Source organism: Melozone crissalis, unplaced genomic scaffold (assembly GCF_028551555.1).
Source record: "Melozone crissalis strain CALT ecotype California unplaced genomic scaffold, PUWL_Pcris_2 ptg000027l_1, whole genome shotgun sequence".
In the NCBI taxonomy this organism is placed as follows: Eukaryota; Metazoa; Chordata; class Aves; order Passeriformes; family Passerellidae; genus Melozone; species Melozone crissalis.
Window position 1 is genome coordinate 70,226,988 of NW_026535805.1, and position 27,787 is coordinate 70,254,774.

General features: G+C 40.2%; 1 protein-coding gene across 1 annotated transcript in view; it reads left to right on the top strand.

Moving 5' to 3' along the window:
• The first annotated feature begins 4,738 nt into the window (after positions 1-4,738).
• The window catches only part of MLIP (muscular LMNA interacting protein), an 82,313-nt gene continuing 59,264 nt past the window's right edge, over positions 4,739-27,787 (top strand). Inside the window, exon 1 of the mRNA XM_054279054.1 lies at positions 4,739-4,801. Coding sequence (XP_054135029.1) covers positions 4,739-4,801 — 63 coding nt within the window. The remainder of the gene's footprint in view (positions 4,802-27,787) is intronic.

Sequence of the window (27,787 nt, forward strand, 5' to 3'; positions counted from 1 at the left end):
TTTGATAAGATTGGGCAGAGACATTAGGTGGAGAGGCTCAGTGGGAGTTGGTCTTTAATGACAGCTCATATCCTGTGTCCTCATTTCCTGCTGGCCTGGGAGGTGACTAGAAAAAGTTACTGCCTGGCTATGGACTACTTGGTTTCTGTGGGGAATGGGCTTCTCCTCATTCTCAGCTGCCACATCATTTAAAAGATAGCTATGAAGGTATATAATGATTTAGTAGTGTATTTCATTAGCCCAGTCTCGTTATTGTTGCATCCATTGTTGTGGAGGAAGGCATGGCAAACAGTACCAATCAATATGGGATGGAAGATTTTTCTTTGTGTAGCTAATCTATTGATGTGTATTTTGCAGCCCAGGATAATTTGATTGGCTGGGATTTAGCAGTAATATTCAGGGACATCATTTATATAGGTGAAACAATGGCTATCTGACAGTAAAGAAGTCTGTTGTTCCATTCCTGTCTGTACTCCTGGAGGACAGTAGATGTAGGAGCTGCCAGTACAAGGATAGTCCACTTTAAAACAATTGACTTAAAAGACCTGCAAAGAGAAGAATGCTTGTACAGCTTCCCTGGATTGCCATGTCAGAAAAGGACCTGAGCTCTTGGGATCAATTTACTGTAATGTTGAAATAATCTTCCTTGTTTTCATCCTCAAACATAAGCAAATGTCTCTCTTTGGAGAATATTTGTCAAGGAGCCCTCTGCTCCCTGTCCATGACAGGTAGGACTCTGCTTCCTCACACACAAGGCAGGGACTTGTGGTGCCTGTGCTGTTTTCCTTTTCCACACCTGCTGTCTCCTGCTCTGTGAGTGTTTGCAGAGCCAGCAGGGCGGACCAGGGAGTGACAGCAGCAGCTGTCGGGTGCTGTGGCAGGAATGTGGACCCATCTCTCCTAAGGATCAGCTTCCCACCCTTGGCTCCTGCCTGCCAGGAAGGTAAGCCTGCTTCATATGCTCTGTAGCTCTGTCATGCTCTTGATTTCTGCAGGGATCCTGCCATGGAATGCCAGCTCAAAATGCTGTTGGGGTTCTGTGATTCCAGGCGTGTGCATGTGACCTGAGGTAGCACAGGGAATGCTTGCTGGCAGGGCAGGATGGGGCTGAGAGAAGGGAGAGCACCAGAAATAACCTGGGAAGCTCAGCTTCTGCTGGACTGGCGCTTACAGAGGCACTCTGCTGAGTTTGGTGCTTGTTGTTACTTTGAACTTTTTGATTGAAGTGTGGGACAGAAATGATCTCCACATTAGAGCTTTAAAAATCACTGTGAGAGTAATTTCTGTATTAGTCTTAGGGTTTTTAACTGGTAAATGTGACTTACGTAGATGGTTTTCAACTGAGTATGGTCTCATTGACCACATCAGTATTAGTATAATCAGAATTAATACTTCTGTTGAATTTTTATGATGTGTCTGATGCTGAGTAAATAAAAGCTACAGGCTTAGGAGAGCAGAAGTGCAGATGTGTGACGTGTGGTGCAGCCACTGGCTGGCAGCCCTGGGCTGCTGCTGAGCCAGGCTGAAAATGAAAATGTGCAAATTTAAAGAATTGCAGGAGCCACAAGAGTGAAAACACAGCTGAGTGTGACACACAAACTTCATGATTTCATCACAAGCATTCACTTGCTTCCTTCTCCAGGAACAGCAGATCAAATAAGCATAGAAAGCACATCTGTTTAAGTGCCTTATTTATACAATACTGTTATTTGGGATATTCAGCACTTGCATCTTACAAGAAAGCCCACAGCCTTCTCCTCCATCAGCTTCTTCTCTTGGCCTCTTGCTTTTTTTCTCTTCTCCTGCTCTGAGAAGAGAAACAGGTGTCAAGAGATGAATAACTGTAATAAAAAGAAGCAATTGGAAATAGCACAGTAATTTAGGCAATGTCTAGAACGTGCTTTTTACTTTGCACCTGTTTGCCCTGTTTCCCCTTGTGAAATAAAACAGGAAATACACAGTTACTAACAGTGTCTCAGGAAGTTCTTGGAGTAGAATAACCATTATTTCTCTGTAGGAATACAAAATGTACTATCATGATTGTATCAAACCATGGTCTTTCCTCAGGTTTGGTGAGGAAATGCCATGCTGAGCAAGGTGTGGTAGATAATAAGGTGATGCCAGCTTTTCTATGCTATCTCCAGGGTCCTTATATAATAGCATTTGGGCTACAGAAGAGCTCTGCATCCACTGTTTCCTGGGCTCCTTGATTTTAGTGTGAGGGCATGAAGTTTGGTGTCATATTCTCTTGCATTCATAGCCTTTTTTTCATGTTCCCATCTCCAATGCAGTTTGCTCCAAGTGCCTTGCAGTTGCACGGGCAGCAGCATGATGCATCCAGAATATGAATTTCCATTCATGAGAAGTGGAGATTCTCAAGTGAATGCTTTGGATGCTGTTACAAGAATGTTAATGGGAAACCTACTTGTGAAATGATATACTCTCACCACTATCTTATGTTAAAATTATTGAGTACAGTTCACGCCATAATCAATTCCTTGTGTCTTTCTGTAGCGATTGTTTTCGATATCAAAGGGTGAGCTGACACATGAAAACAGTATTGGACCATGCAAGTAAAGCCTATAAACATATTTGAATATTAAGTTCTTGGGTAGTTAGGATGAGTACTAAGTTACATGCTACATAAACAGCAGATAAAAGCCTGCCATTGCTTGCCTGTATACCTCTCGAGTCCTGCATTGCTGGTTTCTTCACCACTGAGAGCCTGCTCTCTTACCAGCATGGATATCTGTTCCCCAGCCCAAGGAGGAAGTGACTCCCTTGGGAGCTGCTGTTTGGAAGCCTGCTGACACCCAGGGTGTCCCAGCTACCAGAGGGACAGGGCTGGGAGGGCACGCAGCTGAATGTGCCCACCTGAGCTGCTCCTGCCCTTCTCTGTCAGTTAAAACCATTGCAAATGGACTTCATTGCAAATGAAGATTCAGGGGGCTGGAGGGGCTTCAGGTTCTTCACCTGCACTGCAGGAATGGTCAGTAATGTAAGCAGCAGTGTAGTGCAAGCTGCTGTTTGGAGCCCACTAAAGACCTCCTTTGAGGTCTTTAAGTGGTGCAAAGCCATTATGAAGTCCCTTGTCACAGGGATAACTCTCAGCCTCACAAAAAGATTATGGAGATATGAACTTCTTATTACTGTTTGCCTTCCCACTGAAGAGTGGAGAACTGCAGCTCTCCTCTGGGTATTATGTCACTTACTCTTGCTCCTTTTGTTCCAGCATTTCCAGGAGACACAGTGGGGTGTATTTTTACTTCATGACATCAAGCTCATATTTTTTCCCTCTGTTGCAGCAGCCCTTGCAGATTTGACTGCTTCTTTGCATTTGCCTTGCCATATTTACTCTTCTGATGGCTGTCTTATACTTCTGAAAACACAGGTAAAATAAAGGCTAAAGAAAACAATTGTCACTGAAGTAACTTTGTTCTGAAGAATGTTTCAGAACAGGAGCAGTCTAAGGTTTTAGCAGCTTTTCATATATGAGGTATAAAGACTGCTGGGAGATGACTGGCTGCCTTTTCTTCCTATTCAAGGCTCTAAAGATCACGTGAGTATTGCGTCTCTAAAGAAACATGCAGAAAGGAGTGTGCCTAGTTAGGGCTCTTGAAAAATTATAGATGAAAAATGGTTCAAAATTTATTTATTAATTTATCCTATCTGCTTATTTATCTATTTTATGAGAGTCTTCTTTTACCAATGTGTTGACAGGAAGAGGTGGAAAGGATGTGTGTTTACTGGGGATTTAGTGAGATGCTTAAACACCCAGCTTTAGAGCATGTCTAACGAACCACAGATTACCAGAGAGCACATTCTTCTTTAAGAGTAGGAAACATTTTCTGTGTTACTCTGTGTCTCCATGCTTCCCCTTCCCTTGCAGGTACATGCAGAGCCAGGCTTATGTGTGAATCACGCCTTAGACAACGTGAGCCCAGCTGATGTGGCAACAGAGGGGTGTGTTGTAAACCTTGGCATCCTCAGCAGAGCTGCTGAGAGGTTCCTCCAGCCCTGCAGTTTCTAACATTGGCCTCCTGACTTTGTCACTGTGAACCAGAGCCAGGTTATTCTTCAACAGTCAAGTTACAAACTGCACAGCCACCCTCGTGTGGCTGTCAGCTCCACGCTACTTGTTCACTGGTCATTTCTTCACAGTGCCTGATTTTGCATTTCAAAAGTGCAAGATGTCACTCTGATATTAGGATAGGAGAGTACTCTGTGCTTGAGGGAATGTGGGGATAGCTCAGTCCCAAACACTCAACAGGGAAAGATCAATAGTTATAGTGAAACACTGTTTTAAAGTGCTTTTCTGGATGCTTTTGCCTTAGCATAGCACATGTGAATTATATTCATTATTTTGCTTGCTCTGTGAACTCAAGTTAGTGCTACTGAGACACAGCTATTAATTTTCATGGACTTTTTTGGTATGAGCTTTTGGGATAGAGAGGAAAAAGGAGAGAGTGAATGGTGCTGGTAACCAAAATCCATCCTGAACAATCTGCTGTGATAGCAGCCCAATGTTTATTGTTATCAGAGGCAGCTGTCTGCCCTCTCTCCACACTTCTATTTGTGGAGTTTTGATGGCTATAAATGGAAACACACGCTGACCAGAAATCACCACGGTGCTCCTGATACTTTTCTGTCCTGAGTCCAAAAGTGCAGGGATATCTAACATGTAGTCAGGTTGAATCACTTCTGCTCAGGATATTAGGTGGTTTTATTCCTCTGGGAAATGGAGTTAGGAAAACATGAAAGCAAAGCCTCAGGAAGAGAAGCTTTAGAGGAAAAGCAAATGGTAAGATATGTTGAGAAATGTTGATATTTTAAATTTTTAAAAATCTAATTATAAGCAGGAAAATAAATAATCCATAGTACTATATAGGAGTATTTCCTGGCTTCCTTTAACCACTGACCTTGAAGATTAAAACTTCATTCATGTATATTAAATTAATTATGACAGTGCATTTCTGTGGAAATTATGGAAATTTGTGAATTTATTTTGTGTGCATGTGAAATGCCAAAACTGAAATGTGGTTAAACTTTGTTATCATAACCCAAACGGATAGCTAATATCATTGATTTTCTTGTATTTTTCTTAAGGGACTATATCTTTGCACATTATGTTCCATAACTTTAGATCAGTAAATGGCAGAAGAAATTACTTGTGTCTGGAATGAATCTGAAACTTACTGAAAAAAGGTATGACTAAAACAAATTATTAAGAGAAAGTGAAAACAGTCAAAACACAGCTTATTCCTAATTAGCTGAGGCTTGCAATGCAATTTGTGATTTGCCTTGCATTAATGAGTTTTTTCCTTGATATCACAAAAAGGGCAGTTTATTCTTGGCTTTGCAAAGCTTTGAAGAAAAGTGGTCATCACTCTTGCTAAGAAACAAATTAGCACTGAATTTTTTAGCACTTAAATGGTGGTATTGCATTGATTTGGTTTCTTAGTGGGCCAATTTTTATTCCTATTTAATCACAATGTTGGCCTCTACCAGCCTCAGTTAAATTAGTTTTGGCAAGCTTGTGTGTTAGTTAACAGTTTTCAATATCACTTCACCAAGGCAAGTGCATTAGGAAATAAGGAAATAATAAAAGCACTAAAACTGAAAGTAATGACCTCGTCTTATAGTACCTTTTCTTTAAAAAAACACTGTTTATCTAAAGAGTAATATCTGAAAGAGCATTGCTAAAGCTTCATTGCTTAAGTTCTAATGGGAATATTATTTATTGTTTTAATTGTTCATTTTCTCATTAATCAATGAATGAATTCTTTAGACAGTGGCCGAATTTTCAATTTGTGGCTGATATATAAAATATAAGGAAAACATCAAAATTAAAAACAAGTATAAAATCCACTTGATCTTTAAGGAAGGTTTTGAAGGAAACCTTTGACATTTTGTTCTAGCTCATGCAAAGAGAAAATACATAGCAATTTAATCAGCCTGTATGGTTATCTAATTGCAGACCATATCCTCATGCACGAAGAATTGAGCAGCCAACCTTAAGTAAGGCTTTTCCAGAATGCAGAGTGCTTCATTTGGAACACTAATGATCTGCTGTTGACCTTCTTTGTGTGCATCATTTACTAATTTTAAGAAGAGCAAACTGGAGCAAGCAGGGCCCCCGCTGATGGGAGCCGTGCTCACGCCCATGTCAGGTCACACTCTGTTCAGTAATTTCCAGACTCAATCCTCCCAACACGTTGAGCTGAGAGTGTCCCTGAGCAGTGGCAGGTCACGCTCCTGTGGGTGCTCAGTGAGGGGATAGAGCTGTCTTGGCTCAGGGGGTTTCACAGCACGCTGTTGACACTGGAGGAATGCCTCTGCTCTGTCCTCCCAGCCCCTTCTTCCCTGTCCCCTTCCAGCTGAGCCCCAGCCTCCTCTACTTCCCACCTCAAACTGCCTCTCCCTGTTCAGTCTTAATGCCTTTCTTTCTGTTTGCTAGATTGATTTCCATTTGCCCCCCACATTTTTTCCCTAGTTTTGCATCTCCTGGATTTTTATTCATTCTGCTCTTTACTCTTAGTTACATGCTGGTCAGGTCAACTGACTGCATGGGAGCAGTGTCAGTCTGTGGTACAGATGCTATTTGTACATGCTCTGGTGGATGTCTGTTCACATATTTAACTTCAGTAGAGCAAATACATACACTGTTCCATGCTCTGCTTCCAACTCCTGTGCTGCCTTTTTGCACTTCACCTCAGTTGCAAACTCTCTCTTTTGCCACACTGGTGTCCTGATAAGTCTGCTTGTATTCCTGAATCATGAGCAGCCTTGCATGTGTGAGAGGTTGTTTTCAAGGACATGACAGCTTTCCCAAATTCCCTGTGTTTCCAAGCTGCCTTCTACAGTATCCTGCTTACCATCTGTCTCCTGGACAGGCTGAAGTCAGTTTTCCTAAAGCCCAGGGTGTGTGTTTTGGTACTTGTCTTCCTCAGTTCCCCACAAGGTCTTGGCCTCACTATTTCACAGTCACTACAGCCCAGCCTGCCACTGAGTGTACACATCCACAGCCACTTCTTCCTGGTTTGTGAATAACAGATCCAGCTGGGTGTGACACTGCTTGGCCCATCCTGTGCCCACATCAAGTAGCAGTACTTGATGCCCTGTAGAAATTGTCTGCATTGCTTGTGAGGTGCCATAATGCCATTTCGTTCTCTGCAGGTGTCACAAAAGCTTAAGTCTCATGTGAAAAAACCCAAAAAAACGGGTGTGCAGTCCAGATACTTTCTTGAGTTGTTTAAAGAAATTGTTGTGAGGAGCTCTCTCCACTTTCTCACCCCTTCCATGCTGTCTGTAGCCCAGTCCCACTGTGATGCCACCCTCACTGACCTCTCCTCTGATCCTGACCCACAAGCACTCAGCCAGCCCTGTTGTTCAAGCTTACAAACATTCTCCACATTTTAGCTGCTGCTTCACGCAGAGATTGTCTTCTTTTCCCTGCCTTTCTGAAGAGCCTGTGTCCCTTTGCAGCACTATAGCCATGTGAGCTATCCCACCACATCTGTTATTTCTGTAATGTGGTAGTTCTATGACCTGTATATATTTGTGTGTGTAAGACCAATCTTGGGTTTGTATGCCTTGTTACAAATATTTTCTAGCTATTTTCAAAAGAACAAAGTCTATGTCATCTTGAAAATACTCTGATTGTAGCATGTCAATCAAACAGCGTTCATGCTCAAAGTCTAACACAGAAGACAGCATCACAGACAGTTTTCTGAAGTGGTATTGTACCTTTACATTCACTGCTTACTGTGCATGAGATAAATACTATAAAATTCTCTACCACTTCAGGCTATTTCACATAATATTTGTGAAATTTATTGTTAAAGAATTCTTATCCTTGCTTCCTGGAGGAAGACTCAGCAGCCAGGATGAGAGAGTCTGAGAGTCTTTGTGTGGAGCTGACTGTGAGAATGGAAGATAATGGAGGGCCCATTTTGTGAAGGGAAAATAGAATGACTCACTATAAAATAGATTGGACTAAGTAGATGGACATATGTGCCCTTTTTAGAGCTTTGATAGCTCAGAAGGACCCAATAATTCCAAAGTTTCCCCTACTGAAACAATGGCTCACCTCAAAATACTCTGTTTTCATTCTGAAGTCCTCATCCTTTAATGCATATTGCCTTATTTGAATATATTTTAATTATATTTAACACTTGTCTCTTTCCTATTTGATGTCTTCTCTCCCCATGAAAAACAGCACTATTGCATTTAAAATGTTTACATTGGTATATTTAATGGGGAACATTTAGTCTTTGTACTTTAGTTTGCATTTTAAGGGTTTTTCTTTACTTTCTTCTTACATGGAGTAGCAACAAAGAACAGTTCTATAGAGAAAATAGATCAACCAAATGGATATGTGAATCAGAAAGGATGCCATGCACTCCTTAAAAGGTTAGGTTTTGAATGATAGAGTTGCAGGACTTCATTCAGAGAATTAGCTTTGCTTTTCACAAACAGTATGTGGATACAGCTTTACAGAGCAGGGCCATTTGGATCAAACCAGTGCAAGTGAAGCAATGGTTCATCTTTGTATTCTGGTAGCAACATCAGAAGTCCTGTCGATATCAGGCCTTCTCCATGGCAGGTGTGGGAAGTAGAGATTCCTTGAAGAAGGCAGCCTGTTTCCTGAAGTGTGCTGCCTCAGGGAGCCCAGGCAGAATGAGGATGGTGACTAATGAGGTGATGGCAGGTCCTGCTTGCAGGTTTTGTTGTTGATTTAATGACTGTAAACCAGGTGAGAAGCGAGTATGAGATGGGAAGGGTTGTTTGAAAAGCAGCAGATAAGGGAGCTGCGTGGAGGCTGGTGGGATTGGCAGGGCAGGAAGCGCTGGGTACAGCTGTGCCTCCGTGGAAAGAAACCCTTCTGCCAGGTCACCCTCAGTGCCATGAGGGCTGGGGTCAGGCATGGCAGCACTCCTGGGGTCAGGGATGGCAGCACTCCTGGTGTCAGGGATGGCAGCACTGCTCCTGGGGTCAGGGATGGCAGCACTCCTGGTGTCAGGGATGGCAGCACTGCTCCTGGGGTCAGGGATGGCAGCACTGCTTCTAGGGTCAGGGATGGCAGCACTCCTGGTGTCAGGGATGGCAGCACTGCTCCTGGGGTCAGGGATGGCAGCACTCCTGGTGTCAGGGATGGCAGCACTGCTCCTGGGGTCAGGGATGGCAGCACTGCTTCTAGGGTCAGGGATGGCAGCACTCCTGGTGTCAGGGATGGCAGCACTCCTGGGGTCAGGGATGGCAGCACTCCTGGTGTCAGGGATGGCAGCACTGCTCCTGGGGTCAGGGATGGCAGCACTGCTTCTAGGGTCAGGGATGGCAGCACTCCTGGTGTCAGGGATGGCAGCACTGCTCCTGGGGTCAGGGATGGCAGCACTCCTCCTGGTGTCAGGGATGGCAGCACTGCTTCTAGGGTCAGGGATGGCAGCACTCCTGGGGTCAGGGATGGCAGCACTGCTCCTGGGGTCAGGGATGGCAGCACTGCTCCTGGGCTGCTGGAGTCGCTTCTTTGCCCGGAGCAGGCCCCATGGGCAGTCTCTGCCGCGCTCCCTGGGTGTGCAGCAGGCAGGTGTGCTGTGGCCAGAGGTGTGCTAAGGCTCCGTGGGACGCCACAAGGAGGGAGGAGGAGCTGAGGGAAGAGTGAGTGTTTGTCCCACCTGGACAATGGGATCTTCTTTGGCACAGCAGAAATCTCCATGTCTGAGGAGCAAAGGTTAGTTTGATAATTCGGTGCTGAAGTTGGAGTATCATGCTTATTTCATGGCATAAAATGAAATAAACACAAAAGTATAGGGTCAGAGAAGGCTTTATATGAATACATATTTAAATTATTCCTGTTTCTCTAAAAGGAAGGTTTTAGTTCTCACTGTGGAGGGTGTGTGTGACCTCCTCTGCGAGATTTTGTCACGCAGCTGAATTCAGGTGGCTGAGTTGACACACTTAAGATTTTTTGTGTTACTTTGTCCCAAATTACAGCAGCTCTGGCAAAAAGGGTTGCTTCAGAAGAGCAACTTTCAAATAACCCAGAGCTTTGTAGATCAGGACTGAGGCTTTTCAGTTGCTACAGCAATAAGATCTAACATGGTGGCAATTGGACCTTCCTACACCTGCTGTACAGGTGTAGGAAAGTGAGCAAGGCAGAGCTCCAGCCAGAGCAGCATTTCCTCCTGCATACCTAGAGCTGCATTCCTGCCTGCGTGGAGGCATGGGTTACTTCAGCAAGCCATCATCCAGAAGGAGGAGGAGGAGGGAATTAATTGGAGTCTGCACGTAGCAGCATATTTTTAGCACTGTTGATGTGACATTAAACAGGACAAAAGAAAGTGGGAAGTGCTGAATCTTGGTCTGCCCTTCTTTCTAATCCTGTCACGGAACAGAAATGCCATGAGGCAAGAGCTGCCTTTTCTTTAGGCTGATGCCAGTCTTACAGAGGCACTGCTGGAGCATTTGAGGCAGGCTTTGATTGTATCAGTGGGAAAAGAGATATCTGGGAAGGGTGTCATCAGTGCAATTTTGGTCGGAGCTTGTGTGAAACAGTACCATACAATATCACACAGGGGTTCAGAAGAGGAGTGCAGCAGATTCCTGTGGGGTCTTGAATGTTGTGGTAAAAGAGGCTTTTCATGAACAAGTAGCAATTTCCTATTTAAATGTTTTGGGGTGAGGAAAGATAGGAACCCCTGTAACAGTTGCATCAATTGCTGCCACAAAGTCACGCAGGGCAATTCAAGTGATTGAATTTTGGATGAGGCAGCAAGAAAATGCCTCATAGCAAATGCCTCAGAGTGTTAATATGGAGAGACAGCCTGTGTTGAGTAATTAAAGCAGTTCTGGGAAACAGTTCTAGGCATGAAACTCTCTAGAAATCAGTTAAATAGAAATCTTTTTCTGTGGTATTTTTTGAGACTTCCCTGAGTGATACTCAGGTATAACCTGAGTGTTATAATAAGTGAGAGACCATTTCCAGAAATAAGTTTGGCTATGGAGACTGTTATTTAGAAAAACCCAATTTTTTACAAAGATTTTCCTCAGGAACATCTGAGTTATGGGTGATACTTGTGAAGATGTTCACTGCTGCTGCTCACACTGAAATTCAGAATGAATTCTAGGAAAAACTCCTTCATTAGAAGTATAGTGCAGCACTGGAACAACCAGGGAATTTTTGGACTATCCACTCTGGCAAGTTTTCAGGACTTAACCATATGAAATTATGGCCTTACTTTGGCAGTAGTCTGAAGCTGAATCCATATGCTGGAGTGGATGATTTTTTTCAAGGTGCTTTCCAAATATTAATTTAATTTTGAACTATACTACAACATTTGTCATGAAACATGCCTATAGCTTTTCCCATCTGCAAATCTCATCACACATTTAGTATGGATACACAATGAGACTGGGCTTGTCATTAAGGCATCCTTAATGACATTCTGACATTTTAAGCCTGATGTTTTCAATTCACTCTTCTTTGAATTCTGAAAGCACTCAATAATGCAGTGGCAGCATTAAATATTTTGCTTTTGTATGACTTCCTGAAAACAGAGATTTTTGTGGTTTAACCCCAGACAGCAATTAAGTACCACACAGTTGCACCCTCCTGCCCCTTTCCCACCCCACATTGTAGAGGAGAATAAAAAAACTGTAGAACTTGTGGGCTGAGATAAAACCAGTTTTTATCTATTTAATAAGTTTTATCTGTTTAACAAGTTTAGTAATTGAAACAAAATGAAACAATAATTGTAATTATAATGACAATAATGAAACAGAGAAATAGAGAGGAATAAAAGCTAACAAAGCTTTTATACACAATACAATTGCTCATCAGCTGCTGACCAATGCCCAGCCTGAACCTGACCAGCAATCAGCTCCACCTGACCAGCTCCTCCCAGTCCATGTACTGGGCATGGTGTTCCATGACATGGCTCATAGCTTTGCCTGGTTCAGGTCAGCTCTCATGTACCTGCTCCCTGGCAAGCAAGGGAAAGTGAGAAGTCCTTGATTTAGAGTAAACACTAGTTAGGAAACACTGAAGCATCAGTGTGTTACTAAGACCTGTATCCCAGCTGAAACCAGCACAAACTACTTGACAATGTACAGAATAAAAAGAGAGGAATGGTTAATGAAAGGGATAACAAAGGCAGATGTTAATGAAGCTGGGCTTGGAGGACAACATGCATGTGGTGTCCCACATTCCTCCCTAAGGGGAGGGGACGCCCAGGATTCGCAGGTGCCTGTGGTCAAAAAGGAACGACAAAAGTCAGAGGGTCTACAAAAATTTGCAAAGTTTTATTAGTAAATTATACACATGGCAGGGCAACTGGAGTGTTGGTCCCTTATGATATAAACACACTGCAGTGGATTTTGAGTAAGGAGTAGGGTGAAAGAGGAAGGAGAGAATAAAGAGAGGGAGAAAGAAGAAAGAAAGATCCCCAGTCCTGGCTCCAGCATCAATCCTGCTGATGGGTGCCTAGGGTCCTGGGTCACATGTGTGCCTATGTTTTGTGGGGCTATGTTTTTATTGATACTTTTGCCTGTTCTGGAGCTAAGTGTCTCTGTTTCTGTGCACATTAGTTGCCATATGCAGTTCATTCTTCTAGATCTTTCTGGAAACAGGTTGGAGGGCATTGGGAGTCTTTGGTGGTCTTGGTCCCCCTCTCCTGGGTTGGCCTTTTGCTGGCAGCCCACTCCTGCTTCTAGACCTCATTCCAGCACTCGTGCTGTGCTGTGTTTGCTTATCTCCCAAAACCAGAACAAGGATGTTTATCCCAGAAAAGTGCTGCCCTACCTCAGTATGGCCTGCTTCTCCAGTCTCATTGAGTGAGGCATCAAGCCTCCCTCAAGTGATGGTTGCTTATTTTCATCTCTCCTTGAGAAGAAGATTCCACTGGATGAGGAGAAGCTAGAGGGTAGCCTATATTTCACTTTTTAAGCATGTGGTCTGCTGCACTGAGGTTAGCAAAGGCAGGCTGAAGAAACAGAAACTGTGTGGAATGAGTTTGTGCCCCAGACGGATGATGAGGTGCTGGTGAGTACCTGCCTCTTCCTGACAGGATGGAAAATGCAGCAATGCATTGGTCCTTAGTTTCTAGGACCACCAAAACCTTTCCTTCCTGTTGCTTCTCCTTCAGAGGGAAGCCCTACCCTAACCCCTAAGTTCTCTGTGCCAAGGGCACAGAGCTTCAGCTCTTGACTGAACATGAAGGTCCTGCAGGAAACCTCTCTGCATTTAATACTTCATTTTTGAGAGTTAACTGTTACATTTTTTGAAAGAACTGATAGTGACCTGTTGTACATATTGCAAAATAATTTCTGATGGAAATTTTGCTATATTAGTACCTTCCTGGTAACAAAGATCCATTCTTGAGGAAAAAGGATAAAAGCAAATTTGCTGAATGTCGGTGAAAAATTAATTTAGCTCAACCACTTTTAATTTGTTCGGGGTTCTCAAAAGTAGAAAGTAACTGGTTGAAGCTTTTCCTGTCTTGAATTGAACACAAATGAATGTGTTCAATTCCAAGAAATCCCCAAAGCAATTTCACATTTTTCTCTATGAGACAAAAAGCGAATCATTGCCATTCTCTCTTTGCTGTTTCATGTTTCTTGTTCTTGAAGAACATTTGGAAACCAAACATGGGAAAATGATAGTGTTTTATAACTGTTATGTTTTTAAATTATGTGAAATGAACCAATGGATTTGCTTTAAACATTTAAAACTGAAGATTCAGGGAAGAGCCATCAAAAGTTGTTCCCCTGTTGAATAGATTTTAAATTGTTTTTATAGAAACTCCATGCATCTCATAAAATGTTACTGACAGTACATTTATCACCATTTTACTCCTTGGAAGTACACCTGTTGGTGATGATAAAAAGAATGTTTGAAAAACATCATTGGATTTTTCAGCCTCAAGCAAGAATTAAATGGTTTAATATACTTTTTTAGTAAATATACTTTGAAACAAATCCAGATCAAACCTGAAACATCAACTTTGTTAAGTGATAATCAAACAAAGAGTAATTCTTAGCAAAGCTCCTCTCAGTTCTTTAAGTCTGAGACAACAAAAGCAAAATGCAAAGTATCTGTATTTGAAATTCCAGCAGAGGAAAGGGCATGATTTGTCTTTCTCTCTACTTTTCTTTTATAGATAATGTTTTCGCTAATGTGACAGAACAGATCTCAGTTAAAAATACATCAGCTTTCCTTACAGCAATCTCATTAACAATCTTTTAGGTGAATTGACACTGATATTTACATATTTTAAAAAATCCAAAGAAAATGTCAGGTTGTTTTTTTTTGGGAGAGAAGTAGCTAAATCTAACAAGAAAGATTTCCTTTTTTAAATTTCATTTTATTCTTAATAACAATATATTCTAGTTTACAGTGTCTTTTTCTGAGAAATAAAGTGTATATGCTGAAGGATTATAATGATAAATGATTCATGTAATGGTTTTCAGCTCCTTCCCACTTTCTAAGTCTTAAAAGAAGAAGTCAGGGCTGTGCACCTCCAACCTTGCCAATGACTTGTGGTGATACAGTGCTGCATTGTGTGATGGATTGCCTGGGGTTTTCAGAGGCTCCAGAGCACTTTAAAGTTTGGGAAAATTGATTATCAGAGCAAATTTAATTTTCACTTTGTTTTATTTGCTTTGTTTTATTCATAAGTGTTATGATAAAAGTGTCTATAACAGGATTACAGGCTATTTCTTTGTTCTCCAGTGGTGATTTTGCTTAGGAATCACCATGACCAGCTACATCAGGATACAATGGGATCTGAAAGAGAGTAGTTACCCACAGTGGTATTGTAAGTAAAATGCTGTAAAATAAAACCTAGTATTTGATCCTTCTCTTTCCAATTGAATATTTTTTGCATTTTTTCGGAATGTGCTTCTTGACATATGTAGAAAATCTAAGTCAAATGGTTGAGATGTCTAAAGAAAGGGAAAGTTGTAATTTTCACCCTTCTACATAATGACAATCAAAGGGATGTGTCCAGAAAATGATTCTGCATACTGCAAAGTGCTCTCAGAAATTATCCCCTGGCAGCAAGTGTGTGGGTAACACTCTCCAAATTATTAGGGACAATTTAAACCAGTTTCTTAAAATCAGCTAAATTTGTAGATATTAGTCATTTTTAAGAAGTGCTAATGATCAGACTGCATGACTTCTAGGAGCACTGCCTCTATGAAGTGCTCGAGTGCTGCAGATAGGAGTGTCATGTATAAGTATGGAAATAATTTTATTGGTGCTCTGGGCAGTGTATGTCTTGGGAGGGGTGTGAGATTGAGATTAGGCTTTGCAGAAATAGGATATGCTTTGACACATGCTGATTTTCAGAATATCCTCTGGTGTAGCAATTTCTATGTTATTACATATTCCTCCAAATTCAAATTATTTGAAATAATAATTGACCCCAGTATTCTGCAGGAATCTCTTTGCTGTTCCTATGCTGGAGTTTCTTGATAGGAAACTCTATTAAAACAGAAGTACTTATATACTGTTATATTTACTGTGTATTGTAGATTTCCTGTAAAATATTATTTGTCTATGAAATGGTATATTTTCTAATTAATGTTCTTTTGTTCTGTTTTTATTACTATTTCTCATGCAAGATCTTACAGGTTTAGATGTTCCTTCATTAATGCAGGAGATAGTTGCCTTTTTTTCAGATTTCTTAAACAAGAACAATTTGTTCCAAGAATAGAATTCTATTTGAAAGAATGGCTTTTGTGTAAAACATAAATAGTTACAGTAGTTATCTCACTGAGCTGTCTCAGGGTGGCAGTGATTTGGTTTGATAGTTGTTTGTCTTCCTTTGTGATTGTCTTATACTGTAGCTACCCCCCTTTTGATGTCTGTAAGAGGGTACAATTCTAAATTATATCCAGCAGCTTACATGTGGAGTCCAAGAATTTATCAAATTTTAATCACATGTAAATGATTTAGAGGGCTAGTCATGGACATAAAAACTATTATATATAAAATAAATTTGTTTATATAAAAGCAGATAGCCACTTTCAATCAATGTGTGAGTGAGCACATGATCTTCAAGTAAATCTTTTCTCACTTACATGTCTATGTCTTGCAAATAGACTACATGTTATGTAAAGTGATGATCTGTAGCATGTATGAAACACTGCCCTGCAGTAGAACAGATGCCAAACAATGAAGAGCAGTGCTTTTGTATTTGCAGGTGTGGGTAAAGTGTGAAGGGAGTTGATAAGCTGTTTTGTAAAACCAGCTTTCACTTTTGAAGCAGAATGCAAAGGTATTTTTAGCATTACTGGATGTTTCTGGGTTCAGTGCACCAGCTTTTCTTCTCGAAAGAAGAGACCAGAACTTGTTCAGAGTGTGACTGTGCCTGCTCTGAGAGAATCAGGCCATTCTGGGAAGTATCCCTGCCAAATATTCTTTTTTTCATCTGGGAAGTGGAGGAAATTGTGAGAGGGATTTGAGTACTGCAGCTTAGTGAACATAAAAGGAATCAGATAATATTTGAATTCCAAATGATTGCTTTGGAAACCAGTGGAGAATCAAAATCATTGCATAAATATTAATAATATTTGCATCATCATTAGCATTAATAATATTGAGATTTTCTGTGATGCATGTTGCAATTTCACTCATGAATCATCTACATCAGGGCCTTTTAGCTCAAGGTTAGGAGTTGCCAATAACTACTCATCTGCAGAACACTTATATACTAAATTCTTCATATGAGTTCTTTGCAAATGTCTTTCTAGTTAAGATGTTTGCTTTAAGCTGCTATTGAATATGTAGAAAAGGCATAAATTCAAGTGATCTTGAAGCAATCTTCGGAAGACTATGACCAACTTAATCCCAAACTGTTATATTCTTGAATTCAACAAATGGTTCTCTAATTAAATATGTGTAATTAAAAATATGTAGATTTCATGAACAGAAAGTTATTTCTGTAATTTAAAATGTTTTTGTGCTAGAAAATGAGGCATGTTATAAAGCAGTTTTAACGAAGTTTTAAAACCATAATGATATAATTAGTTTAAAATGTTTTCTGTGCTGTTACTTTCATTTCAGAGGAATGAACATATCTGACAGAAAAAGAATCAGAAAGTACATTTATGTCTATTAGCTGTGTGCTGAAATCAGTTATTTAGAATTCCACTGAAGTGACTGGCTAGGTATTATGTGGAATGGCAAATACTCGAGCTGTTTGGGACCATTAACCAACAAAGAAATTGAAAGGCATTTTTAAACTTTTAAAATAGATGCAGGTCAATGAATTATATCTCAGTGAAGTTTATTTGCACCAGCCAGTTACTTTTCAAATTTGTTTGATTATGTTACCACCTCCTAATTTCCCATTTTTGGCTGTTATTGTGGTGTGTCATCCCTGCCTGTCCTCCCCCAGCTGAGCAGCAGCATTCCCCTGTCAGAAATGCCTCTGGTGCTGGGTTTTGTAATGTGGATTTTCTTGAGCATGGCTGCTGCCTGTCAGGAGATGTGGTCTGGGGCACCTGAGTAACAAACCCCAGTCTGGATTTGGTGTGAGATGAGCACCCAGGTGGATGCTGAGCTGAGCCAAGGCAGTGACAGCTCTGGATAAGCAGCACTGGTAGCCTGGGTGCCTAAGGATGCTTTATCCCCGTATTTAGGCACATGTGAATTTACAGGGGTGGAAGAGGGATGAGCACTGAATGGAGGAGGAGTAGGGGTTGAAAAGTTGAACCTGAAAGAAGCATAAGTGCTATTTTGAGTTGCTAAATTTGTTTTGGTGGGGAGCTTCAGCACTTCATTGTTTCCTGAAGCAATGGGACTTAACAAAAGCATTTTACTCTTTGCTGCATATGCCAGTAAAATCAGTGCTGCAGGGAAAAGTACTGGTGAAGGAAGAAGTGGGGTGAATCTGGGGGGCTCTCTGCACTCACTGGTGCTGTGGCAAAATCTGGCATGCACCATAAACCTTTTTAGTACTGTACCCCATAGACATGGTTGTAACACACACCAATTTGATGAAACTTGAGAAGAAAGCTGATAATAAGACAGGAGAGGCAGGGAGTCCTAAAAATTATTAAAAGAAGGTGGAAAAAAAGTAATAAAAGTAATTCTCCCTGAAATGGGAGAATCAAAAGAAAAGGGAAAAAAGGTAATTACTTTTGAAAAATGAAGTAAAAAAAGCCTACGAGATGGTGGGAGTGAAAATTAAATAGATATGGGTGAATGAAAGAAGTTCACAAAATGTGGTAATAGAGATGGAGAATAAAAAATAGGGAATGTGTTGGGCTGAATTTTCAGCAAGCTTATCCTTTAATAATTGATGTGTGACTAGCTTTATTTTATTTGTCAATGTAATAATTCCATCATTTGTACCTACTATTAAGTTTCCTCACACTTTTGGTGAATAACTGTGTAGAATGCACAGATTACTTGGGAGAACACCTGTAAATATCTTCTAAGTTATGGCTCAACAGCAGAAACTCCCTCTGCTAATGTGTTTATAGCAACCCTTTGTATTGGTAAAGGGATTCTCCCAACATCTGTTAATTCCCCACTAGACACTTAGAAGCCTCTTTCATGAAAAAGTTTAGTTGTGTTTTTTCACATATTACAGGATAAAAGATTTCAGTAAGGAGACTAAAACCTTGTTGCATTTTTCTTGCTGGCTTCATTAGCACAGTTTTCCCCGTGGGTTGATGCTGATACGAGGGAAAAAACCCTCTTTTCCTTCTGTACAAACACGTTTTGCCATTGATTTCCATACCTGAGCCTTGCTGAACTGTTAACAAGATTTCCCTCCTTTCCCTCCAGCGCTTCATATAAAGCACTCAACTGCACTTGTAACTCAGTCTTAACCAATTGTTTTTGTGCTGATCTATAGAAATAGATACAGATAGGTATACAGAAGATTTTATATCCTGCAACTGCTGTATAACTAGAAGACATATTTCTGCTCGGAAAGCTGGGAGTGATACTTCGCATCATATCTTAAAGTGAGAATGCTTCAGCTCTTTTCTTGATTTACTTTGCTATTATTATTATTTCTATGGTTAATATCTCTCCAGCATTGCAGACAATCCTCCTTTGCTGCTACTCTTTCAGTGCCATGGTTGCCTTCTCACTCGACAGCACTAGGCAATGTGTCACATCTTTGGTTGACCTCTTGCTCTCCTGTATTTTCTGAAGTGTTTACAGGATTTGTGGCGCTCCTGCTCGCTGCACTCCAGGCATGTGAGGCAGCTCACAGGCTCTGCTCCAGCCTGGCAGCAGCTTTGGGCATGATAACAAGAATTGTGCTTTTACATCTTTGCAGTGCTCTGCAGTCCCATGGTTGGTTCTTTATTTGAGTCTACAGATAACCTTGTATTTTTTCAGCATTAGGGAGCCTGAAGTAATATCAGATAACATAAATTAGATGGTGCGGTTGCCCTTGTTGTTTGTGGGCTCTTACAAGATTCTATTTGGGTTCCTTTATTTTCATTTTGGTTGTCTTCTGTCACTTGCAGGAGCAACAGACTGAGTGCTATTAATTTCTGACAAATTATTTGTTTTTCTGGCATCTGGTTGGCACCTGTTTCTCTCTGATAAAGACTTAGGGCTACGACTTTGTGCGGATCTGTGCACACACTTCATTAGCAGCACTCCTCCACTGATTTTGTTTGGATTGCTTCTGTGATTTACTATCCATAGGGAATGGAGTTTTCAGTTGAAAAATTTGATAACTCCATGAAAATTATTGTTGTAAGCACTGTGTGTCTGGCTGCTAATGCTGACATGAATGTAAGCACTGACTGTGTGTCCCTTTAGGAAAAGCACTTGCACTGTTAATTGCCAGTGCTCAGCTTCATGTGGCTCCTTTTCTACAAATGCAGCCAGTTTTGATTATATACCATTTTGATTTGATTGAAAAAAACAGCAACAAGGCCCCAAACACTACAGATTTTTTTTAAAGCTTACCACCACAGAATGCAGGTTTATTCAGACAGCTGGCTTGCATCCTGATAGAGTCCCTGTTCTGCCTGTTATTATGGGCTCTCTGTACAGGCTTGGCTGCAATAAACATAGGTAAAATTTGGGAGGAACCCCTCAAGTGCACACAAACCTTTTTTTTTAAAGGGTTTTTTTGAAAACACTTGTATCTATTTCCTGGTCTTAGCAGCATTTAATAGTCCTAGGGGGTGTGTGTGTGTGTGTGTCTATTTCTACACAGTTCTAAAATAACTAATGTACATTGAGTGTACTGGAAAATAATAGTAATTAATTTTTCTCTGAACCAGAATGGGATGAAGGGAATGGTAGTTACTTAGTGCAAAAAAAAAAAAAAAAAATTATTCCTGTGTTTATTTGGATTTTTCTTTTTTTTTTTTCTGTAGAGTGGATTTAAAAGTGCTCAGAAGAAATTGAATTAGCATAATATGACAGTTTTTCTTCCCTAACATAATTCTTTCAGTCACGAAGGAGATGTATTTAATATAAGGGATATGTGTCTCCTTCAGCTTGGCATAAGAGTTCATATTTGGTAATGCATAGCAGCAGTGATTGCTGAAATACAGTACTTAGCCTGATGGCTAATTTAAAAGTAGAAGGAAAATGAGATGTTTGGATAGAAGGAAAAAGAATGTCATATGTAAAATACTTTTTATCAGAAACATGTCAGAGCTTATTTTGTGTTGCAATGATAGCTCACTACTGAGTTCCAAAATATTATTGGGAAATCCCCATGTGTCTGATTCTTCAGAAAACATGGTTTAAGAAGAGAGTTTTGAGCCATAGTTTGGTGTTTCACTGTCATGAAAAATAAGGGACAAGAGACTATGTAGTAAAAAGAAACATTGCAAAAAGCAACCTTGTCTCTTACCGTTTGTGTTCTCCCCAAAAAAGATGGAGGTAAAAATTCAATTAGCAACATTAGTCACAGGCTAAAATTTGAGTTCCCCAGAAAAACACTCTGCAGTCAAGTTCTGCTGCTATTTTTAGCAATTTTTCAGCTTTGCTTGAAAGGATGGAAGATGAGACCACTGCTGGTGAGTCACGTTGATGACAGAATGGATAATATCAAGTAGGTGTTTGGCTCCAGCACTAACTCTCCTCACCAGTAAATATCTCTACTGAAATAATGTGTCAGGAATGGGGGATTGGACCAAGCACAAATGTTTTGAAGTAATATTGTGAAAGCAGGTAAGGTGATGGCTTGCATTTTTTGTTTGTGCTTTGGGTGCTTCCTGGTGTAAAACAGAGGCTTAACCTGCATTTGGTCATCCTGGAAAAGAATGGTATGAGTGAGGTAGGACTATAATGTTCCATGCTTGGCTCACTGCTGTAAGAACAGTGTTGGCAGTATGAGGTCAGAAAACAGGAATGGATGACTGAATTGGAGATCCAGTCCATCTAGCTCAGAGTCCTGTCCTCAGCTGTTACTTGAGGTTCATATTTATCATAAAAAAGGCCTAGTGAAAAGGATAGATATTCCTGTGTCTTCCTGTTCCCCTGAGCTTAGTGTCAGTGAGTGGATCTGTACACTGTGGATATATTTTCTTGGGTTTTGTTCTGTTTTCCTTTTTAGCATCTGGAACTTCGGATGCAGCAAGTTTCATAACAATTATGTGTTATGTGAGCTGACACTCTTGTTTGTATGATAAATTCATGTGGTGCCTCATGGCAATTTTGTTCTTACCCCAAGAATCCATGACACTGTAGTAGAGACTTAGCTTTCTACAGACTTGTTTTTCTATACAATATTATAGTAGTCATAGTCTTGTTCTAGGTACCCACTAGCTCATATTTGCAGGGAACCTTGTGCATGAATGGTCCAACTAATGTTGCTTACACAGGAATCATATCCCCTCTTTGAGATGTCTATAATGTACATCTGAGTGAGAAAATAATCTGATTTTTTTTGGTATCAGTTAAAAAAAACCACACTTGATTAATCTGACCCATATTAAACATTTACCTTTGAGTATAATGGACTGCATCTCAGAAGTGCCAATTCCTCTCTTTTGTATATAGAGACAACACAGCTCAGATGTAGATTTCTGTTCTGGACACCTCTGCATTTGGTCAGATGAATATTGCTTTTGGGGATGTCATTCACTGTGGAAGAAGAAATATACATTATCCTGGGGGAAAAACTGCTTTATGAATCATTCACCATATAATAAGCTGGTAAAATGCATTTTACTTGCTGTCCTACCTCAGACACTCTTTGGGCAAGTGGTAGCCAGACCCTTTGGCACTAGTTAAGATGCTTTTGGAGTACAGAAGGAAATAGCAAAGGAGATTTTATACAATGAATACTCTTTAGCAGGGTTTTTTTCCTTAATGCCTGACACCATGGTGTGCCCACAATTTTTTTTTTTTTTTTGGTGAAATTGTTTGTAATCTCAAGAGAGCCCATTCCTTGGATAATGTGTTTCATTTAGATTGTGAAGAGGGTTCCCAGCACAGCGTCTCTTCAAAGGTCACCCAGAACATTTTGATTAATGCTATCTTGTGTCTGTTTGGCAGCTAGCAAAGGGGAGAAGAAGAAAACGGACAAAAAAAGCAAGGCAAGGTGAAATAACCACTTTTCTCCTTTAACTAAAGCAAGGTGGCAGATAAATGTTATCGTCACAAGCACATGGTGTGTGTGCAGTGTGCTGAGGAATAAGAGATGATCCCAAGGCCAAGGGAAGAGGAGAGCTGGTCTCTGCACCTGGGAGATAGTGAGCCTCAGCTTGCAGGTGCCTTGGTGGTGTGCCTTTAGTTGAGAGCTTGCCATCTTAAATCAATTCCAAACATTTGATCTCCCTGATGGCTGAGGGATCTGTTGCTGCCACACTGAACACTGGCACAAACACGCTGCCTGCCAATTGATGTTGCCCTTCTGATGTCAAGTCTTTCCTGCTCCTGTTGCCAAATCCATAGAGTTCGATTCCACTAGGTCACTGGAAACTGTATGTTGATTTTAACCATTTTCTAATAGGAAAATACAAGAGAAAAGATTTATTCAAAGACATAAACAGCCCTAGACCGAGCCACCTAAGTAAGCTTCAAGAACCTCTAGCATTTGCCTTATTCTGGTTATGCAGTTTCTATAACTAACAGCAAATGATATTTAGTTCCTAGTTGTGCTTTCTGGCATTCTAGCACTAAGCTTTCCTCAAAAAAAAAAAAAAAACAACCAAACCAAAAAAGAACTTTGGACCTATTTCTTAATATTTCTGACATTCCAGCATTCATTCCCAGTACAATTTCAGGTGCCAGCATGACATTTCAATGCAGATATTGCAAAGAAAGTATCAGAGTACTGTTTAAATTTTATTCAAGACCTATGCTATGAACTTTGGATGTGGCAGGCAGGCTCTAAGTGTTTGAGACCTACGAAAAATTTCAATATTTTACTTGTCTTCAGAAATAATTGAAGAGGAGAGAGTGGGTAAATCCCAGGTTAGAGTCCCTTTTCTCCTACTAATTTAGTGTCTGACCTTGCCTCGATTATGTGATTTTCATTCCCTTAAATCAGTAATTTAGAAATTCTTATTTTGGCTAGCAAGGCTAATCAATAGGCTGAGATTCATCTCTCCTGAATTTAGACAGCTGCATTTACATCTGAAGAGCTTGTCCAGGTAGGGACTTCTTGGGCATTATTCTCTGATGTAGTTTAGATGCCTGTCTTCACTCTAAGTGTCTAATCTCTCTCCTTTGGTCGTAATGGAGCCTTGAACAAGCTCACATGTAGATTTGGTAAATACCTATGTTTCCTTAATTGTCTGTATAGGAAATGTCCCTTTAAGTTTGCAGAAACTTTGGCTTTTCATATTATTGCAATGATATTTTTTTTTTTCTGTCAATTCCTTTAATTCAATTTAATTGGTCAGAGTTATATTTGCTGTGGAACAGAGGTATCAGCAGGTACACCAAAACTTTAGAAGTGAATTTCAAGATATACACAGGTGAAAATGCAGGGAAAATGCAGACTGAAATCTGGGCACAATCCCAAGAAACAGCTGTTGGCATTCCTACTCCTGTGGAAAGTGTCAGGCTATATTAAGGACCACTGTTTTTGATTGATAGCAGAGGGGATTCCAGTCTGGAAAAATATTTTCAGCATGTTAAGTATGCCAGGCATTTATTATCTTACACACTCTTGTCTTTTCTTCATGTTTTCTGAAGCTGTTTTTTCCCACAACCTCTTTTAATATCCTACTATACCCTATATGTTCTTTCTGGTACATTGGGCAGAACTCTGCTCGTGTTTCTGTCTAGAACAATAAAGGATCAAATGGTCAGAAGAGCATTCAATTTGTACTGTTAATTATGTGAAATTAAGTACGCCAGTTTCCAAGTTTTAATAACCACAACTCCTTCCTCTTAGGGAATGTTGCCATTTAGACATCACCACTGCAGTGGGATTGATCCACAAGGCTTGTAGATTCCTTTATTGAATTGTCAAACAGAATAGTCCTGGAAGGTTACTCTCCTTGCTGTGTTTGTGAATTCAGGACAGTCTCTGATTTAGTAGTTTATAGTCAGGAAAGAAAAAATTGTGAAGGGACATCACATGTCCTGAGAGAGGGCAATCACACCCACAGAAAAAAAATGGCTGTAGGATAAGTGTAATTATCTGTATTTTCCTTGGCAACCCTATTGTGTTTTGGGAAAATAGAATTAAGAAATGTGGAGAAAAAAAATCTGCTAATGGGATGATTTACATATACTTAATAAATGCTTTTCACCCAGTATTCATTTGTTAGAAGGAGATGGAAATTATTTAACTACTGTGTATTCACCGGTCATCATAGATGCAGTCAGTGTATCTGCCCTCAAATAATCAATGAAAACTTCACTCAGACTGCAGACAACTTTTGTATGCCTTTGTCATGAAAGTGCAAGGCAGAAATATGTGGAAATATCCCACTTCCATTGCTTGAATTTTGGTTAATTTCAGAGTGTAAATACTCTGTTGAGTATGAATTAAAGCAGTAAAATTATGCAGGAACTCTGCAAAAATTCTTGCAAGAATTAACTGAAATTATAGCAACAGATGAACCAGTTGATTGTTCTCATCTAGCTTTCTATTTCTTTTAGAAAATCATAATGCAGAAAAATTCAGTTCTAGGGAAAAATGCCTTGCGATACAAAATCTTTACAGACAAAACAGGTTTTCTCATTTAAACAAGAGTGACTTTACAAAGGACACTCTGTCTACAAATAAAGAAGGACATTTGTAGGAAGAGAGAGGATTGTTATTGCAGTGATACGTTTGTACCTAGAGACTTGTAGTGACCCAGACAGAAATTAAATCCAGGATACTTCTCAAAGGTACTGACCATGGTACCCATAGCAGGTAAACACACTTAGTACCTGTTTGACTAAACCAGATGCTCTGACTCATTGCCCCTGGTGTCAGATTGACCCAATTTCCTTTGTGCTTGCACTTATTGGACTGAAATCAGAAGTCTTTGGCAGTAGTTTTTTGAAATTATTTTTTCTTAGGCTGTTTTGTCCAAGAAAACTTAATTCTCAAGGGAAAAATTCTACATTGCCTTGGGTAAAGCGAAAATCTGGACAGTTGAACTAAGGAGACAAAGAACATTACTTGCAGACAAGGAGTTGGGCTGGAGGAAAGCTGGAAAAGAGCTGCTGCTCTTTCTCTCAGTCACATTGCTCACTGGATTGCTCCCCTTCAAATCAAGCTGGCTTAACCTAGGAATTGCCTGAAGTTAAGTATTATGAAGTGGAAATCGGTATATATAAAACTGTTAGCCTCAGTCTGCTATAATCAGAATTGGCTACACCCCAAAAAAAAGAAAGAAAAAAAAAAGTGTTAAAGAAAAAAAGAAAAAAAAAGGTCAGTTAGTCAGCTTTACTGGTACTTGATGTGGTTATTGCAGGCTCTCTAGAAGATTCTGTACCTCCACTTGACCCCAGACATGCATGAGACCATGGGGCTGGCTGCCTTCTCTTTGTTGTGGGCCCCTCCCCTGCATTTGTAAAAAGATGTCCACATTTGCTTCATTTACAGCCCAAGAGGGGTGTCTTGGAGGGACATCTTAAGTTTTGTCTCCCTTCCCACCACCAAGCCCGCTGTTCTAAAGGTACTGTAAGACTTAAGAGAGAAGGAAACATCAGCCCTGAGACAGAGCACTCCAAATTTCTGTAGATTATGTAGATTAGTCCAAGACACAGTGCAATATAATGGCATGTAGATTATTTTCAGCTCATTTGGTCTAAAACAAATCTGGTCTCTTCCTATTTATTTTCCAGATTTATACCACAATTCTTGAGCTAGAGATGACAGAAGACAAAAAAATTAAATGGCTCTTACTGACCATATTTGCCAGCTAGCTTACAGTGCAGAGCAAGGAAGAAGTCTCCTTTTCCAGGACCAGAGATGAAAAGCTTTTCCCACCCAGAATAAGATTTAGACATAATTCAAACATCTCAGTCAAAATTCTGGAAAAGCAATATTTAGTTCAATTCAAGTAATGGGCTTTCAAGGTTTTAATATATGAAAATTTCCCCAGCACATCCATTTCAGCTTCAATGGCTCCATTTTACAGTATATTCTGAGTATTTTGGTGCTGGTCTGTAACGATATCTCTATCCCAAATGCAGAAAGCAGAAGTTATTTTGATAAGTCCTTTGTTACTGTGAATTTGATCTGAGCTCCCCTCACAGAATAGAGATCCACAGGGTGGTCATTTCTGTTAAATACAAAGGGAAAGGGAAAAGAATAATAATTGTCCCCTTTTAAAAGGCATCCTACTGGAGTGGCACAGAGAATGTGGGTGCCTCCAGCATCCTGGAGACCCAGTCTTTAAATACCCAGTCGTTAAATAATTTCTTTAAACCAACCTAAAGATGCATCCAGCCCCCAAATCTCATACTCTATTAATAATGTCCCTTTATTATTGATGGCCAATAAGCAATCATAAATACTGAATATTTTCTGAATATAAAGTAGTGTAATAGAAGAGTGAATGAGCATTACCTGTTGCAAGAATGGCCTCTTGCCTGGTGGTTGGGGAATACATGACTTTAAGTTTCTTCAGGCAGACTTTATTCAGAAAGCTGGTTTGCAAAGGAAAACCAGCTGCCTGTATTACACACCCACACTTGTTTGATAGTGTTTCCGTCTCTGTTTTGCCAGCCTTTTCCTAGTGTAGTAGAAAGAATATTTGAAATTGAAACAATTTATAAAATCAAATAACTTATGGAGGATAGCTTATGGAGGATATGAATTAGATGCTAAACAATATTTAGGAAGGTATTTAGAAATGGGTTATATGCTAATGGAAAACATTGTAATAAATAAATTATATAGATTCATGATAATGTTAGATAACATTTTATATAGGAAATACTTTTTGAGCCTCTCCTGTTTTCCTGTGCTACTAAAAGCCTGATTGCTGAAGTTTTGCCCAGAATTTGCATTACTGTCCTGAGGAATTGTTTCAGAGTGCTAGATGGCACTGGAAGATGTTTCCTGATCCCCAGCTGAATATATCTTCCTGCTCTGATTTTTTTCCCCACTGGCTCTGAGATGTGGACCAGTGAAGCCACAGGGACATACAAGGAGTGCTGGCAGTTCCCTTCAGCTGGAGAAGAACCCCACAGTCCCTTAATCCACCTTCAGATGAGTTTTGCCTCTTTAATAAATTCCTCCTCAGATACTTCAGATTTTTTGTGCTTTCCTGGAGCGGCAGGATTCATTCTTTACTACTGCACAATTTTAGCTCTATATAAACTTTGCTCCATCATTATTGTAATGCTTTCTCATAGGCACAGCAGTGTCAGATTTTTTTCTGTTTTGCTTAC